The 18,910-nt window shown below is 41.7% G+C and overlaps 1 protein-coding gene across 7 annotated transcripts in view; it reads left to right on the top strand.

The window, feature by feature from the left end:
• The window catches only part of KCNMA1 (potassium calcium-activated channel subfamily M alpha 1), a 1,226,483-nt gene that overhangs the window by 940,934 nt on the left and 266,639 nt on the right, over positions 1 to 18,910 (top strand). Inside the window, exon 19 of one of the 7 annotated variants that reach the window (XM_069240798.1) lies at positions 15,093 to 15,386. The exons of the other annotated variants lie outside the window; for them this stretch is intronic. Within the exon in view, the coding sequence (XP_069096899.1) occupies positions 15,093 to 15,386 (294 nt within the window). The remainder of the gene's footprint in view (positions 1 to 15,092; positions 15,387 to 18,910) is intronic. 7 annotated transcript variants of the gene reach the window in all.

Genomic DNA, 18,910 nt, shown 5'->3' with positions numbered 1-18,910 from the left:
GTCTAAGCTCGATTCAGAAGATGTGTTTTTGGAAATGGCGCTGCTGTGGTCAGCCTCGCAATCTTTTGGGGAGCACAAAGTTAGACACTTGTTTTCAACTGAAGCAACATGCGGTCAGTGTAACCCCACAAGCTAGTGAACAGCTCGAAAGACTTTAGTAGGCAACTTTCCTTCAGCTCCAATAATACTTTAAGGCCGCTTCATGTCGCTGCCTTGCCGCCTTACAAAAAGTGCCCACAAGAGGTCATAAGATTGCAAAAGGTCCACACAAAAAGCTGTTCTAATTGGGGAACAGGAGCACCGAATGGCACAACATAATTTTGCTTGGGAATCTGAAACCTCTTTAATTAGAGATGCTTTCAGAATTTCCCTGCATCTTACTAAAACATACAGTATGAAACATGTAGAGAAAGAGTACACCCTGTACTCTATGAAGGGCCAGCCTGGGAGCTTAAAACAGCCCAGGCAAAAATTATAAATTCAGCCCTAATGTGCAGTAGTGCTAATGTGTACTAGGACCACCTCCAAAAAATCTAACCAAAATGAGCAATTCCTCAAGTTGCCACCGGGATCGCGTAACCTGCATCACCATTCCTGGGGGCTGATACCGGCCACCAGGTGTCAATACTGGCCTTGTGGGGCTCCAGCCTCCAGGGGGATTGCTCACTTGCTTGCCTGCCAGTCCGGCTATGCTTTCATGGACACCTTCACATCACCCGCTAGGTGTCATTTTTTAAATTTATTTATGGGTGGAACGCAAACAGGTTCCACAAAATGCCAGGACAACCTTAAGAAGTATTATTTTAATTTTGTGTAAAAATTACGACAAAATAAACCTTTTTATTTATTTTTTGCTCACTGACTTCCTTCTGGTGGTTTACATAACAGTTTAGAGCAAAAGAAAGCTGAGTCTGTTGACGCGCTTCATGAGGTACTGAAAGTGGTGACAAACGAACAGGGCCATCTAGGCCTCAAAGCTGCAATGGGGGTTAAAAAGAGCTGAGGAAAGGAGCAGTGTCCTTGCATTATGCTCCTGCTAGTTAACACTAGTTAAAATGTTGAAAAAAAGGTCATTCCCTACAAAAAGTGTGACAAGAAAGAAGGAAACCAAAAAAGTAATGGATTAAAAAAAACAGAATGAACATTGCCCTCAAACTAAGGCCCATATTTATACTTTTTTAGCGCCGCATTTGCGCCGCTTTTTGACGCAAAAGCGGTGCAACCTTACAAAATACAATTGTGGCCCATATTTATACTTTTTGACGCTAAACTGCGCTAACGCAGTTTAGCGTCAAAAAGTTTTGCGCCGGCTAACGCCATTCTGAAGCGCCATGCGGGCGCCGTATTTATTGAATGGCGTTAGCCGGCGCAAGCAGACCGGCGCTGCCTGGTGTGCGCGAGAAAAACCACGTACACCAGGCAGCGCCGGCGTAGGGGGAAAATGGCGCATGGGCGTCTTAAAATGGGGCAAGTCAGGTTACGTCGAAAAAATCGTCGTAACCCGACTTGCGCCATTTTTTTTCGACGCCCATCCCCCATCAACATGACTCCTATCATTGTAAAGATAGGAGTCATGCCCCCTTGCCCAATGGCCATGCCCAGGGGACTTCTGTCCCCTGGGCATGGTCATTGGGCATAGTGGCATGTAGGGGGGCACAAATCAGGCCCCCCTATGCCAAAAAAAATTATTAAAAAAAAATAAAAAAATACTTACCTGAACTTACCTGAATGTCCCTGGGGTGGGTCCCTCCAGCCTTGGGTGTCCTCCTGGGGTGGGCAAGGGTGGCAGGGGGGGTCCCTGGGGGCAGGGGAGGGCACTCTGGGCTCATTTTGAGCCCACTTGTCCCTTAACGCCATGCCTGACCCAGGCGTTAAAAAGCGGCGCAAATGCGCCGTTTTTAGCCACGCCCACTCCCGGGCGTCTCTTTTGCCCGGGAGTATAAATACCACGTAAAGGCCTGGGAGTCATTTTTTAGACGGGAACGCCTCCCTTGCATATCATTAACGCAAGGAAGGGGTTCACGCTAAAAAATGACGCACATTCCGGGAACTTTGGCGCTAGACGCCTCTAACGCCATAGTATAAATATGGCGTTAGTTGGCGTTAGTTTAGCGTCGAATTTGCGTCGAAAAAAACGACGCAAATTCGGCGCAAACGGAGTATAAATACGGCCCTGTATTTTGTTGATTTGTGCCGCTTTAGCGGCAAAAAATGGCGCAAACGCGGCGCTAAAAAAGTATCAATATGGGCCTAAGAGTTTTCAGAAATCTGCACTCTTAACGTGAATGGGCATTAGAGGCTTTGCAGCAAAATAACATGAGATGTCCACTGCAGTCCTTATAAATTGGTTGAAGAGAAGCATTAATGAAAGGCTGTACAGAAATGACGTCATGTGTGGTGGAGGTAGGAAATACACAAGAGGAGGACGCAGGAGGAGTAGTGTTGTGAGGGAGGGTAATCCGGTTAATAAGGCTACCAAATGAACGTAAGGCTACCTGCAATGATGTGATTGTCGATCAGATCACAAATAGAGAAATTACGTAACGCGAAATACAAATTTTTAGTTTGACGTGTTTTTTTTAACCACTGAAGTTTTGTATTTAAAATTCAAAAACATGAAAACAACATTTTGGTTACAATCTCAAGTCTACATTTTTGCATACTTCATTTTTGCGTGTTTTTGCAACATGCATCCCCATACACAGGTGTTTCTTTACAGAAAGTTACAATTTATAATTTCAGCTTTCGAAGTGGAGGAGTAGGCGGTTGAGTTATTGGTTTGTGATAATGAGTTAGAAGGTTAGACACGTTCAAGGATAAGCTAGATAATTCGTTTGGAGGATTTATGACTTAACAGCAGTGCAGGCAATTTATTTTGTTTGGACTTAAATTAGATTTTTGGGTTTCTTCTTCCCACACATTAGTTCCATCCAAAAACCAGGAGGTTCAGCGAGATCCAGCCCACATCCAATGATTACCCTGCATTTTATTGTTAGAGGTGAGCCCAAAGCTCCGTCCCTTTTCTAATGTCTCTTTAGGGGTGTTTTAACCACGGCCATATTACGTCAGTGCCTTTCATTGGTTCGTGGGCTTGCCTTTTAAAATCCGCTTGTTTTCATTTGTGAAAGGCATGCATATGTCATGCCTTTTCTGGTGTTTAGCCCTCCTCAAGAGCACCGGTAAACTACTGGAAACGTACAAGGCTCCATGTTTTCCGTATGGTTTCTGGACTTCTTTTTCTCTTTATTTCGCAGCGTGAACGCGTTGTGTTTTACACAGCGCGATCGCGCTAGTTTTTATTTTTGTATTTGATGTAGCAAGAAAAGTCCGGTTAGGAGTTTACAACGCTAATAGCTCTAACGCGACGTAACGCGAGGCCTGTTGCATTGCAAATGCTTGTTCATTTGGTGGTGGAGACAACATACCCAACAAATGCATGATGTGTTATATGTGGCAAAGGGCCTTCATATGATTTGGATATTTTTTTTAGGTCTTGCCAGCCCGGCTGCAAAAGCAAAGAATTATTGTCATCATACAGTGGGCTTAGATCCCATTCATTGCTTCCCACTGTTTGTTTTTATTGTCACTCTCCTTTTCTTCTTATTCACAGCATGTTTATACCTCTCATGGAGCATGGCTGCATGCATTACTTGTGTCCTGTCACAGCTTACTTTTCTGGAATTACTTATTTGTTTTGTTTAATTCTTTAGTGTACATGTGTTTTCCAGCTGTCTCTCTCGTATGCTTTGCTTGCTGCCTCTGCAGCTCAGTAGTGCTCTCTCACATGTGTGCTTCTCCCCTGCTTCCCTCGATGATGACCCCGCCCAAGCGTTCTCCTGCATTGCTTTATCACCTGGGCACCCCCTCATTGCAGCTCTATGTGGCGCTCACTCGGTCATGTGCTTTTCTTCACTCTACCTGTTCTGCATAGCTCTTGCTCTCCTCCCGCTGCTTGCCCTAACTGCGCCATCAATGTTGCTTCCACCACCCACCACCCTCTGTGACGCTTCTGCTCCCAGCCCTCAGTATTTCTTCTATTCTCCCTCTTGCTTGTTGCTACACCCACCAAAACTAGTTTGTGCTACTTTTTTCTTTTATTTACAGATTCAACTCAGATCGGTAAATGAAAAGGGGACAAAAAGCACCTGAGTCTTTTTGTAGGTGCACCTGTGTGGTGACATAAGATTCGATTTTTTTTTTTTTTTACTTTAGCCATGATGCACAGTATCGGGGATCCTACACAACATGGCTAAAAACCACTGGTAACCCCAATTGGTGCCGAAGGCAATACATTTTTGCTTTGCCAGTCCTTGTTTTCAAGTTTCTGCATGATTACTTGACCAAGAAAATTGGGTATACTTATTGGGCGTGCCCTTATCGTTAGCGAGATCTTGAAACTTGCTAGTTTGACCATATGAGTGAATTTACTGCAAATTAGATATCCCCTCGGTAACAATTACCTAAGGTATTAGTGAAGACACTTGAGTGGCTTCAGTGCACAGTTGTACAAGTTTGATAACTGATAGTTTGTGGTAATGTACGGTAGCTTAAAAATCAGTTGTAGAGTCTGAGAATAGCTGCATTAATTCTTCTCATAGCTTTAATGGCTCATGCCATGTGGTAGATTATAGAACAGTATTTTTATGTAAGGCTTGAAATTTGTACCGAATCTGCTGACAAGCTTCCTTATACCTGTACTAGAAAACTGGGCAAGGTTTTTAGGGTTAAAGTGGTCTTGTAGCTGTTTTAATTTATATAGAGTACTGTATGTTTCCCATATATAAGCATAAACGTAGTAATTTGAACAGGCAAGTCACTTTAGGAAGATGGAGTCTAGAGAAGATCTGGCCTACTGGTTAAGGTCCTCATTCAGACTGTGGCAAACATTGCTGGATTCCTTGAACTAACAGTATCTTCCTTATGCAGAGTGGCGTATTTAGGTTATAAGGGAAACAAGTGTGTCAGTGACTAGATGCAGCTACGTACTGCATGTCTGGCTTACTATCAGAATGTCCTGAGCAAACGTTGCAATATTCCTCCATGTGTTTATGGCACTTAGAAATATGTCATTCCCTCTGAGCAAGGATCCTGTAACATAGTTGTATTATTTTTCGGTCATGGCCAAATGCCGAGAAACAGGGTGTATGTTTTGGATCACAGTGGTTTAGTGCAATGAGAGTCAAAATGTTTCATTACCTGGTGGAGGGTGGAGCCCAAGGGACAGTTCTGGCAAGGCAGAACAACAATCAAAAAAGGAGGAGAGTGCAAGAGCCTACTTTCAGGTCAGTAGGTCGCAAGCTGCAAGGCACTTAAACAACACGGGCAAGCTTTGTTGCTACAGCATGTACCTTGGTATAAAGGGATAGGACAGCTGTCACATGGGAGAGTGCCACCATCAGAACTATCAAATGTTAGAGATCAGCCTTGGAGGTTTTTTGAGCTTTCATTTTCTTGTCAGACAGAAACAGTGTTGTGGCTGCCTCAGGCTTGTACAATGTCATTTTGAGGATTTTTATGGAACCAGGGCAAGGCATGTTTTGGGGACCCTGCCCATAACAACTTTGACTTATACTACCCACTTTTGAGTTAATTGTAGGTCGCATGATGTCAACCAAACTTTTGGAAGTGTGTTTTGCGCCAAAGCAGTTTAAATATTTCTTTTGGAGGACTCCAAAAATTCTTAAGATGACACTGGGCAAAGAGACACAGAGGTAGAGGTAGGCAGAGAGACAAAGAGAGGTTCAGATATAGAAATAGATAGAGGTTAAATACAGAGAGATATAGTTTACTTACCCATGGAGCTCCTTGGAAGGTGAGAGCCCTGGGAAACTGCCCACTTTGCTTATGCCGTAAAATGTCTCTGGGCTTGCAGGGAAATGTAGTTAACAGCAAGGCAAATATTATCCTTGTAATAAGGTGATCATCACAAGCAATACGAGCAACAGTAGTGGTACTGCAGTCTCATGAAGTTTTCTCGCCCTGGATAGTAGGTCCTCTCTGTAGTGCCTAAATGCAGGTGAATCAAGTGGTTATTCAGGCGAAGGGTAGGAAGGTTTGTAGATCCCTTTTTGCTCACAGAGATAAGTAACAGCAGGTGTTTCTTTCACATTCCTAGAGTCTGAGCCTGAATCCAAAAGGGAGACAGGAAATCTGTCTGTCCACAGTCTAATCCTTTTCCCTGTGCTGGAGCTCCACCAAGTCGAAAGAATAACTTTATTATCTGATGGGCCAGTGCACTATGTGTCCAACACAACACACTTGTGCATAGTTACTAGATATCCTGGTCAGCAAAACCACTAATTCATCATTTAGAGAAACATCATTTCCTGACAAAATTAAGACATTTTAATCTTTCCTCTCCCCTTTTCTTAAAGAATATTTTTTCCATCAAAGTTCTGGAGCTATCTAAATTCAAGAGTGCCAACTTCTTCACTTTGGGATCACCTTGAACGATCCAGCTTGTTGGAAGACTGATAGTGTAAATCACTGGTTCTTAACCTGTTTCCCGTGGATGTCTGCCACTGTTTTGCAAAATTAAATAACATTAAAATAAATAAATTAAGGCAGTACATACAAGTAAAGAAGCAATTGGAAAATCTTAAAACTTTTCTATATTTTTTTTAAATTAAAACAAATATTTCACTATTTAAGCATTTGTTTCATGTATACTTGTCTTTGTATATTGTTTTGAGCATATGAACTGTTTAGGCAGGGGATACGCAACTTCCAGTAATGACTCAGTGGGGGTCCCCAGATTCAAGTAATGAATCAGTGGGGGTCCATAGAAGCCAAGAAGTGGCGGGTGGTGTACCTGGAGTGGGGTGGGGAGAAGAGGATGGGGGGGCATTGTGTTTGCTGGGGGGAGTCATCGACCAGTTGCAGGGACGAAATTCCCTGTCACTGGTAGCCTTTCCACCAGGGTTTTCGTGGCAGTGCTACCGCCATGGAAAACCTGGCTCCTAATACTGTCGGTGGTCTTCTGTGAACCACCGGGTTGGAGATGCTCATTTCCGGCCCAGTGGGCCCGACTGCCCTGGTGGTGTGAGCGGAGATGTGGCTGGTTGGAAGAGACCAACCCCCACCCTTATAATGTGGCTATTTCGCCGACAGCCTGTTGGCGATGATACCGCCACCGTGGCCCTGGCGGTCAGTAAACCGCCAGGTACATAATGATGGCCATAATGTCTTCACATGATGGCGGCCATCACTTTGTCTTCGTGCTTTGTTCTTTTAGGGGCTTACAACTTAGAATGTGCTGGCTCCTTTCTAACACTCCATCCTATTTAAGACTCTACCTCCTTGTAATGTGAGATATTATATTTTTGTTCTAACGCTACCATCCAACTCCTTGACTTTTGCACTGCTATTCCTCCCAAACGATTACATTAAGTGGATGATTCATTCATTAACGTGTGAGCTTGTTGAAGATGACTCATTGTGACTGCCACCTCATCAGCACACTGTCCTAATGTTGTTCTCATGCAAATAATGAGGAGGTATATTACTTCTTTTTCATAATAATGTTTTCCCAGTTCTATTGTTTGTTTTTTTAAATCTAGATTTTAGTCCGTTCACAAGTAATTTTGGACTCCTTCAAGATTTCATAAAATTGGCCTAATCGCAACAAATATATGTTGGAGATGTGAAGAGGAGGTGGGGAATTTACAACACGTTTTCTACTTATAAGAGGATTAAACCATTAAGGTCTAAGATTCATTCAGTAGCATATGGTATAGCTGGGGTAGACATTCAGATCGATTTGCTGACTATAGCTTTGGGAATATATACTAACCCCTTACCTACTGACTGGATGGATCAGATCTCATCTTTGATTGATTTTCTCTTAGCATTGGGTAAAAAAGGCAATACTTTTTGATTGGAAACTTACTTTAGCTACGTCTTTTGAGAAGTGGTGGAATTTGATGTGCTTTCACCGAGGAGCATCCAATGTTCTGTATGCCTTTGATGTTTATTTATAAAAGTCTGAGCCCCCATAGTTGCTCCACTTTCCACCCTCTTTTCTGGTTGGCCCTTCTCAAGAAGTTTGATGGGTTCGGGTGGTGGTGTCCCTTACCTCACTGGTGTAATGCTTATTCCGGATGATTTAAACTGAGCAAATCCTTTTCTCCCCTATTTCATTGGGGGTCTTTTTCTTTTTTTCTATGCAATCTTTTCTTTATTTTTCTCACCGTAACATGCTATATAATGTTCTCCTTGATTGCTTGACATTACAGAATCATCATCATACTGTGTTTGTTTATATTTACTTCAGCTTCGATTTCTACATCTGCTATACACATCTTTAATTTAGTGTTTGTTGGTTATATTTCAGTTTACATCTCTTAATATGTTTTTTATATCAGATATTTTTACAGATTATTTTGTACTTGTGCCTTATTATGTCATGGTATCTTTTTCTGAAATACAATAAAACAATTCAAGGAGCCTAAATTAGAAATAAGGTGAATAACAGGAATAATACAGGTATCGCCTCATTGACCTTGCATGACCTGCCATGCAATATAGTTACTTCTATAATTAGTCTTATTTGGATGGGGGTTTTGTAAAGAGCATACTTCTTGTCACTTTGTTAGCAATTGCAATGTCAAATGACAGTCAAAATGTATTCATATTAGAGGACTTCCACAACGGGTGACTTCTACCAACTTTGCAAACTTTCCGAAATGTTCATAGAGGGATAGAGGAATGGGTTGATCTAGAAGGAGAGAGAGAGAGAGCGGTGAGGACAAGAGGATCATACATTGTGTGGGCTCCTTTCAGCCATTTGTCAGGAGACAACTAGACCAGCTTCATCATAGCACAGGATGGTGGAATGTGCCAGAAACCCTGTATGTTTTTTCGTCAGACAATTGGAGAAAATACACGTTTCCAAAAGCTGAACATCTCACTCTAAAGATATTCTCCAATAGCTCTTTTCCTCCCCAGCAGGCCCACCAGTATCTACAACTCTAGATTATGGGATGGAAGAGAACCTGGCTTCTTATTCCATTATGGCCACTCTCGCTCACTGCCTTCGGTTAAGTGCAGATTAATCTACAGTGCAGAAGCCCTCTAGTGGTGTTTGGCAGTCTTGGCATTGGGAATGTCACCAGACTGCTGCTTATTGTGTTCACCGTTGGGTGAGGCCTACCCAGTAGAACTACAAGGAAAACATTGAAGAGTGAGATCTACTTTCTATACAGGATCTAGGCAATTTTGTTTATTTAAAACAACATTCAAATGATTCTGAGCTCCTGTGCCTGACGTTTTAAGGAATATTTATTCCTAAACAAAGAATTACTTATACCTCCGTGTCCTGTGATTGACTTCAGCACTCAAGCAGAGCAGCTCTTGAGGACCACTCCTTCAGGCCTATGTAGAGAAAAAATTCTCTCAATAAGTGGAGGGTTATTAGTCCATCATTGTTTCCACAAAAATAAATATATCTTTACATTTTATTGAGTGTTCAAAAAGGGAAATTGATGTCAGACAAGGAAGTTGTATACTGTTGGAGTAAGACTAAAGAAAACCCCTGTTTGTAATTTTTCTGCATCGATGAGCAAGTCTGGGAAAGTTACTAGAATTCCAGACATCTGTGTGTGTTGCATTGTGTCACTTTACTGGGCCTTGCGGCTGGAGCTGGAAAGGGCTTGCTATGTGGAAGCTGAAGTCACGGGCATGGAGTTAAGTCAAAACGACATGCTCTCAAATATTTAAGCTTGGCTGATGATTGTTTACATTAACAAGATTACTTTGCAAGCACAATGTACAAATAGTAGGGCAGGCAGCCCAAGATGCTGGTGGATGTGCAGCCGGACCTCACTCCATGGCGAGGAGGGATATATTCTGTGGCGATTGCGAGGCCGAAACTTTTACTCCACCAACCCAAATCAAGCATAGATGTCGCTACAGAGTTTAGTTTTCAGCATCACACCAATTCTTCCTTCTCAGCAAGATGCTGAAGTGGTCAAGACTGAGTTTTTCCCGGTGTGAAATCTAATAGTGTATTTCCACTGTCCTGACCTCATTATGATGTACTGCTTTAAAATGCCTGGACACTGTAGCCAGGGATGGATCTGTGTTTTGCATTACACAGGAATTTCTGCAGTACATTTATATCCATGCTCGTTGTAAAGGAAATGAGTGGCTGCCCCTTCAGATTGTTCTCCAGCCATGAAGAATCTTAATTTTCAGCCCCACAGTTGCTAAGCTCAGTTTTAAGCCTCATTTGTTCGTTCTAACAGCCGAAGAGACAAAGACTTCGTTAACCCACAAACATCTCCCTAGGCCCTATAGCACCATCCGACGCAGGCTGTGATGACACTTTCTGTATCTGCTTGAATGCATCTGATAACAATGCCTCATTGGTCACCTAAAAGGGGAAGGCTTTTCTTAAAGCTTCAGTAGGGCCTGAATAGGATAGTGCATAACCTATGCGGCAGTCAGATCATCGCTTTTTTGTTCTGTCTTTGGTGTTCCCAACCCCTGCTTTACTTACTTAATGTATACTTGTTCAGATTTTTTTAATACAGAAGAAGAAGATTTTCAGTTGAGGGCGTTTCCAAAACAAAATGGCATCCAAGCTCTGCACAATATGGATATCGGTAACAAGCCCAAGATAGTTTTTCCAAACTGAGGAATCTGTCGTGACAACCTAATGCCTTATCATTCTCCTGGATATTTTATCTTTACTCATTAACATAATAACATGCACATGGTACATTTGCAGGGACATATATTTCTTCCATATGATGCTGAAGGATGCCCCCATCAGACCGTTGGGCTATTGTAACAGAGGCAACCAATTCCACTGAACCTGCTCTCTTGCAGGTTGTGAACAGTTGGCCCTTAGCTTCAGCTGCTGCATTTGACTTTTGTATATTGTATTCATTGTAGTGCTCTGCAAAGTGAGGCACCTACAGCGAATCAAACTCATTAAACGTGTTGTGGTGGCTTTATTATTATCCTGTCAACATCCTGGCATGCTGTTCCACGTTTATGGTATTTGTGAAATGAGCGGGCGCCCTGTGGCTTCAGCATCTGTGTTGGCGGTTCCCAGCACACATACATACATTGAGGTTAAACTTCCCATTGCCTATTTTGAGCTGCATTGAAGACAGGTATCTTGCTGATTATCAGACGTCAGAGTGCTATAATGTTTCATCGGCTCTCTACCTGGTAAATGAGGTCACTGGTTTTCGGGTGGGTTAACATGTCACTTTTTGATATGGTTGCGTTTTTGCATATAAAAAATAATAATATTCAGTGGTTGATATTGACATTCCAGCGGCACCCAACTAGATGCCACGGTACGTGTGTGAGTGTGTGTGCACGAGTGTGCGAATGTGCATGCGTTCGTGCAAGCACAGATTTAATGTGATTTATATAATTTCATTTCAATAATTTACTATTTTATTTGGACACCCACGTCTTAGAAACATTGCAATTTCATTACTAGTACAACCACTTTAAAACATGCACACAAAAATTAAATCAATATTTTCAACAATATGTAATAGAGAAAATAGCTCTTAGAAATTTCCTGACTGTATAGATATTAGGCAACAAAATAAAAGGACATATAAAGTTCCTTGTCTAACAAGACCCGACTTTAGCATATAATATGTCAGGGGTAGATTTTAGTGGTTATCTAAAAGTTAAAGGGTTTCTCCAAATGGCGGCCCATAAAGAGCACTTGGACGAACTTTACCTTTAAACGTTTAAGTCAAAGGAACGAAAAGGAGCCAACATAATTAATATTAGACACCATTACTCCAGATTTACGGTCGGTATTTCATCATTTACAGAATAAAAGTGTGACACCAATGCAAATTACTTTGGAAAAAACTTCCAAGGTATTTGTAATCTTGTACTATCTTTGGACGCCTGACTTCCTGCTTCTCTTTCAAAATATCATAATGGTTAGATATTTCCATCACAATAATATGATATGGAATTAAGTTGGTGTTGGAGTCCCACCAGTGTGGAATCCATGATAGCAAAGTCGTTAGAATATATTAAGATGCTTATATGCCTTACATCTTCCATGAGAGGGTAACAAACCATTTCACGCAAACATATTGGAATATCAGCCAGAAATAATGGAAAAAAACAAGAGTTAGAGCGCACACCCCTGGGTGCTGCCTGTAAAGTCAAAATCAGACCAATTGTTTCAAACAGCAGGTCCACTTTCCATTAATACCCCCAGGACAGGCACACGTTTGCAGCTGCCTGAGGTGGGCACATCATCTGTTGTAGGGCATACTGATCATATGTGCCCCCTGAGTACTCATTTAAAGGTGGGCTGTGGTGCAGACCAGGGCAGCCCACCCTATATAAAACAGGGCTACAGGGCCTATATTATGTGAAGGGTGCAGTGTCGCTGGTTGGGACACTGCACTCTTTTACACTAGCCCTAGTGCAGATGCAGGCTCTTAGTTGCCTTGGGGAAGGACATTAGTGAAAGCCAGAGTGGCTATTTGAAGCAGCTGCTCTGTTCTTCACAGTGCAGAACGCACAGGGCCTGCTTTACAAAGGGAGGGTGGCGGCAGAGAACGCCTTGAATGCTGGTCCAGTGAGTGACTGCATTCGCTGGTAAGGGACGACCTGGAAATCCAAAGAATGCCATTCCCCCCTTTCAAAGGGCCCTCTCAGTCTACACACTAACTGTGCGCCACCTCTTTGTGGCATCCAGTATGCCTTCTGATGGACACTTTGCCTCCTCGCCAGCATCGATAATATGGCGTGGGAGCATAGCTGAAGAGGTGCCTTCATTTGCATGGGGACACAACCACATGCAAACGAGTGAATGGCCCCTTCAGAGCTGCGCATGCACCTTATGTACGACAGCGTGATGTGTATTAAAGAAAGGGCCAAACAAGTGCATGCAGCCCAGAGCCTGCATAAACTGGGCACACACACCCATCTCTCTCAGGAACACTTTGTGTAATATAGCCCCAGATATCTATTATTGGACTATTGGCCAAATTTAAAAAAACATATAAGTACCATTGCAGTATACCATTACTAACCAAGTATAACCAGAGAACAATACAAGCCATTGTATTGAGCACAGCCCAGACGTCTAGCAATAGACACATATAGGCCATTTCTACAACATTTTTTGGGTCAAGTAAATTTGAGAATACCACACACAGACGTAGCCTTTTTCCAAAATCACTATCAGATGAAAATCCATCTAAAATATATTTTCACTTCTAATTTTCTTACATAACTGCAGTGTTTGTATTTCTTCAATAATAATATGTGCCAGGTGCACAATAAAATGGCAATTGGATTATATTAGATCTACGTACTCTCTGAAGTACTCCAAATACTATTTAGTGTCGCCCTACTTTTAAAATGGCATCTTCTCAAGTCTGCATTTTCTGGGGGGTTGAACTTATAACAATTGTATATTTTAGGCTGAAAGTAAATAGTTTGTTTGGGAAGGAAAACTTGTGGTTGGTTTCCTAAGATACTATTGTACTTTTTCACATAAATAATAATATGATCATTTATAAGAGGAAAGCTGAAATATTGTGTAGTGTTTTTGGAAGCAGTTTCTCTTTAGCATGGTCTTTTCTTTAATAGAACATATGATTAACTTATTCACAGTTTGATCAATCAACTCTAACATTGTATGCCCTCAAAGTTGAATCCAACGAGCAACCCAGGTGAGTGTTGCAGTAGTTAAAAAAATGACTATCATCTTTGACAAAAGGCTTAGATAGGACTCGGAATTAGGGCGTAGAATGAAAAAGATATGAGTAAGGACACTTACAAGTAGAAAGGAAAGCATATTGCTTCACATCGAATGGTGCCATCTCCTGCCTTGACACTGGGAGCCACTGCCAATTTTCTTGAACAGTTTCAATGTTGCGTTGAAAGCCCTCACTTTTAAATAAAAAATGTGGACCCTCATTGTTAGTGGCCTGGATTTCTTCCTTTTCAGTCCCATCATCCTCCCCAGTGTTACTGATATTATGATGCTCGTAATTACGGAAGGGTGTAGCTAACAGGGATTACAGGTGGAACCCTAAGGTTCTTCCAAGAAAGGAAGCACTAGTGGGGGAATCAGTAATTCTGTGTCTAATTGTTCCCCAGTCATTATTCATTTTCTGCCAGAGTTACACTCGGGGATTCCATTTACTTTAAGGGTGTTGCCACAAATCTCTAATTCGATGGTGCTGCTAACTGCTGTTGGTTGCCCCCTTGAAAGTAAGCTGCCATTTATAATGACAGCCGTAAAGTTTTTAATATATTTCAAATCTGTTAAGTCCTCACTATATTTACATCAGTGTAAGAGTCTTGATAAGCAAGGCAGAAGTTCAGTTACGTCAACACATGATCAAATTATGTTTCAGAAGTCTGGATTTTCAAATTACTCAGTGAGTATTTAAAGGTATGCAAGGGAAACTCTTGTACACAAATTAACCTATACTGAGTCTTCCACAAATTTCTGTACATTTCAAAGTTTTTTGCTTGTACATTGCATGTTGTGAAAAAGGGGTCTTGTTTTGAGGCAGCACAAATCCAGCTGTTGATATCACAAAGCCATGCATTCTGCCTTCCAGAACATTATTTCTTCAAACTGACTTTGGTGTTATCCTGGATTGATAAACTCTCATCACTGCATAGAGCATGAATATGTGTTAAATTACTTTAATTCTAGCTAGAAAACATAGTAGTTTGAACCTTTGTCTTCTTCGTCATTCTAGGTCTGTCATATTTTTATCAGTCATTAAATCTCATGCACTGCTGCACTTCCAGGCCTAAATTTCAGTCTTTTAAAAGCTCTTCGTGGTTATGGGTGTTGAGATTAATTTGTTTGGATGTTGATGCTCTTCAAGAGATTACACAATGTGCTGCAGTCTACAGAGATAGATTTTGTGCGCAAAATTAGCTAGAGTTTTTCAAGCAATTCTACCAATGGTAAAATAGAGCACTTGCTGTGATCAGAAAGTTGGATTGTGGTAGTGCTTTCTCAATGACCCATTTTCCAGGTGCTTTATCACCCCTGGTTTACAAACAGTTCTTGCCTGTAATAATTAATTTAATTTACCGTTGTCTTTTTTTCTCCCGTTGTTCAGCTTCAAAGGCCATGGCTAGACCGAGTTTCCCCAAAGGCTCTTTTGAGTTCCAGAATGCGAACGCTAACTCTCAGATCGGCACCATGCTCGGCGGTGGACCTCCTGAGCCAGTTCGGCTTGTCAATAACCGCAAAGGGAGTTTATTTCTTCCCAGCAACCCCTCTTTGCTGCACCTCCATCTAATCAGTTCTCCTGAACAAGGGCGGTCTCCCTACTGTAGATTGCAACGTGCTCTCAGCCTCCCTGTTAAGTACCGATTCCACTCCAAGCATTCCAGGTGGAACCAGGATCTCCGTAGGTAGCCCCTGAGATGGATGCATAGGACTGTCCAGCTAAGTTTGCATGACTAACTCCTGTTGAAATTCTGGGCCAGCCCACATTATACAAAGTATAAGCTGTAGATGATAACCCCATATTGAGCAAATAAGAGACGTTTCACTATATTACATGCAATAAATTGCATGGCTTGATATCACTTCGACTACATCAACCTGCCACTACATTGTAAGATAGTTATACATTTACTGTTCTTAATTCCACTTATACTTTCATAATCAAGGTAATTTCGGTGAAGCTAAGAATAGAAAATATATACCTCTCTTATAAAAGAATGCTACGTTGTTGTGGTGGATGTGATATTATTGTAGGTCGATAGTAAAACCTTGGCATTGTGCAGGAAAATACGTTTTTCTCTTTGATGAGTGATCCATCCAACTGTGCTAAAAGTGTTTTCAATAGTAGGGCAGTTACTTGTTATGCCTAAAAATACCTGTATATGTTGATTTAACACCAGAACAGAAAATGTAAAAGAACAGAAAGCAGTTACTGGCTCAGTCAATCTGCCGGACCTGAGAAATTGATTGAAGTCCAAATAAGTTGTATTCATTTGGCAAGTGCTGATAAAATAATTCTCATGCAAAACATCCTAAACGTGTTCTCCTAACCAGCTATTCTCAGCAAGTTAGACAACGGTGTAACCACTATTTAAAAGCCCAAACTAGTATATGTATTTAAAAAGAGAACCATGAAAACTCAAAGATTTGGCTACAGGAACAAGAATCTGCTGGTTGCACGTTTCTACTTCAGAATCTGCCACTACCATGCAGACTTTAGCCACCCAGTGGCTGTTGCCCAGAGTGCAAAGAATCATGGTGTTCATTCTAAGCCCCAGTGGCAGGCAATGACATTCACAAACACTGGATACAAGTCTAAAATGGCTAGATACTAATTGTCAAGGAGGCTGATTCACTCTCTCAACTACGAGAGGCCAGTCATATCAAAGTTGTGGATTATTAAAAAGCTTCCATCCATTCAGATTTTAGCACTTGTGGGTCATATCATGTTGGCTCTGTGCAGAGCCGATTGCCTGTTCTTTTTGCATGAGGTGTCTAAAGTTCAAACATTTAACTCTGAACTTCTCAGAGTCAATCCTTGAACTTTCAACAGAACACGTTGTAGACAGTGATCAGAGATTGACTCCCTTTTTTCCTACTTGTTGTGTGTAAGATTTATGCATCAGCTCTGATAAATTCTGAGTTATATGATTGATCTTTAGACACCGCAAGAATACAAAAATTAGGAGCATTGAATCAGTACAGAGCCATCATGATCATATGGCAGGTTACTGCCACAGTGGCAGGATATGACTCATCCACCCATCTCTTGTCCAGACCTGATTCAGTTAAATAATATTTTCAGCCATACGTTAGGAATTGATAACACCGTCCCTTTATATTAACAGCTACAATTCCAGTGATTATGTTTTCTTCCTCACATGAATAACCTCTGGATCACCTTTAATCGATAAATGGGCTATTTTGGGAATATTTGCCCATCTCAGATTAGAAAAGTGTCACAGAAGATAAACATGAGCTCCAATAATATTATACACTACATAGTACAAGATGGTTTGTGATCCCACAAATCTCTCTTTTACCTTGAAAGACCTCAGATGGTCCCTTCTGAGAAATGGGCTCTTGTCAGAATAGTTACTTACATTGCCATCACTGTTGCGTGTGATACGGCCACAGTAAAAGATGGGTTTTGGATTGTGGCACCATCAGGTGCAGCATATACAAAAAAATAGTGAAGATTCTAGAGATAAGGTTTTTTATAGCACAAAATATTTATAATTTGCAACTTCTATCTTTAAAACATCATATAGTCATGAGCTTACTAAACTAAAATCATCTAAAAAACTTCAGACCAGACGAAAACATTAACAGAGCAGAAATTATATGGGGATTCTCTCACAAGAGCAGGCGTGATGACCACCCACTGTACTGTTTTTTCCTCCCATGGCTTCATCTCGTTGCCAAAATCTTACCTTTGAAATACTGATAATTTTATTTTACCTCATTATACCTGTGCATTTTTATGAGAATGAATTTAATAACCCAAATAGTCAAATAAATTGATTTTAGAAGAGTTCATTGCCCCGTGCCTATATTGAGGATAAAAATGTTTAAATAATTGAGCGGAATCTAGCAGTTGAACCTTCTACTCCCATAAGGCTGCCTATCTTTTCATTCCATGACTGCTAAAGGTTGCATGGATTGTGGTCACACTACTGCAGGTGAAGTGATTCTTGCAGTCAATGGTGCTTATTATAACCACCTCCCTAGGTCGACCCAAGGCTTCTCTTTTTATGTTCTTGAGAGTTTTCACTGGCGTTTTTTCAAAATACCTGCACACAAGTTTTTGAAGCATAGAATGTGTTTCCTCTCATCAATTTTAATTTGTGAGAAAGATTAAGGTGAACTCGGAAAAATGTGCTCAGAATTTCAGCAGAAGTGAAGACTTTAAAGGTTTGGTGACAATGACCCAACTAATTTGCGGTGAGGCTTGCCGAGTTGTCTTTCTGCAGATGTGTTGGCTAACTATTTAACCTTGTCAAAGGGAGGTTCAGTTGACTCTTGTTAGTTTGGGGAGGTGCTGTATGTGGTGCCTGTTGCGTGTTGTGCACTCTCTACTGAAAACTATTATTAAAATCCCATTTGTAAAGTGTCATTGCTCAGCATTAGGGTAGATCTTCAGCAATTCTACTTTCTGGCCTCCTATAATATTCTTAATTATCTGTGGTTGTCATAAACATGAAATAAATAGCCGCAGTTTATGATTCAATGGCCCAGTGTTCTGTGGTCCTTTATTAAACATCAATGTCAGTTTTATCAACCATATACATAACCGTACATAGCACAGAGGATATACACTTAGTAATCCAGTGACTGTGAAGAGATGTATGAATTTCGAGGCATTTGCGTTTTCCACCAAGACCTTATGGTGGTAGGGTAGTATTATGCAGTCAAGTCAAATACTAAGGGGGTCATTTTGACCTCAGCGGTCTTTTTTCATGACCGCCGAGTGACCGCCGTGCGGAAGACCACCAGTGGTGGCGGTTTGCCGCTTGGCCTATTATGACCGTTGGCAGCTCTCTGTGCTTTTACGGACGGAGAGCCGCCAACAGCCATACTGGCGAGCGGCGGGGAAGTGGAGGTTGCTCCACCTCCACCGCCACGCCAACAGAACCCCGCCCAGCGAATCACTGGGTGGGTCGTAGGACCAGGTAAGTCGATCGTCCGTGAGGGGAGGGGGGGGGCGTGTTGTGTGTTGTGTGCGTGCGTGGGGGTGTGCGTGTGTGTATGTAGAGGGGGTGTGTGAGTGCGTGTATGCTTGCGGGGGTGTTGTGTGTATGGGAATGAGTGCGTGTATGTCTGTAGGTATGTCTGTATGGATGTGTGCATGTATGTTTGAATGTGGATGTGCGTGTCTGACTGTGTGTGTGGATGTTTGCATTTATGTCGGTGTGTGTGCGTGTA

This window comes from Pleurodeles waltl, chromosome 6 (genome assembly GCF_031143425.1).
Source record: "Pleurodeles waltl isolate 20211129_DDA chromosome 6, aPleWal1.hap1.20221129, whole genome shotgun sequence".
NCBI classification, from domain to species: domain Eukaryota; kingdom Metazoa; phylum Chordata; class Amphibia; order Caudata; family Salamandridae; genus Pleurodeles; species Pleurodeles waltl.
The sequence above is the reverse complement of the archived record's forward strand: the minus strand, read 5'-3'. Positions and strand labels throughout refer to the sequence as shown.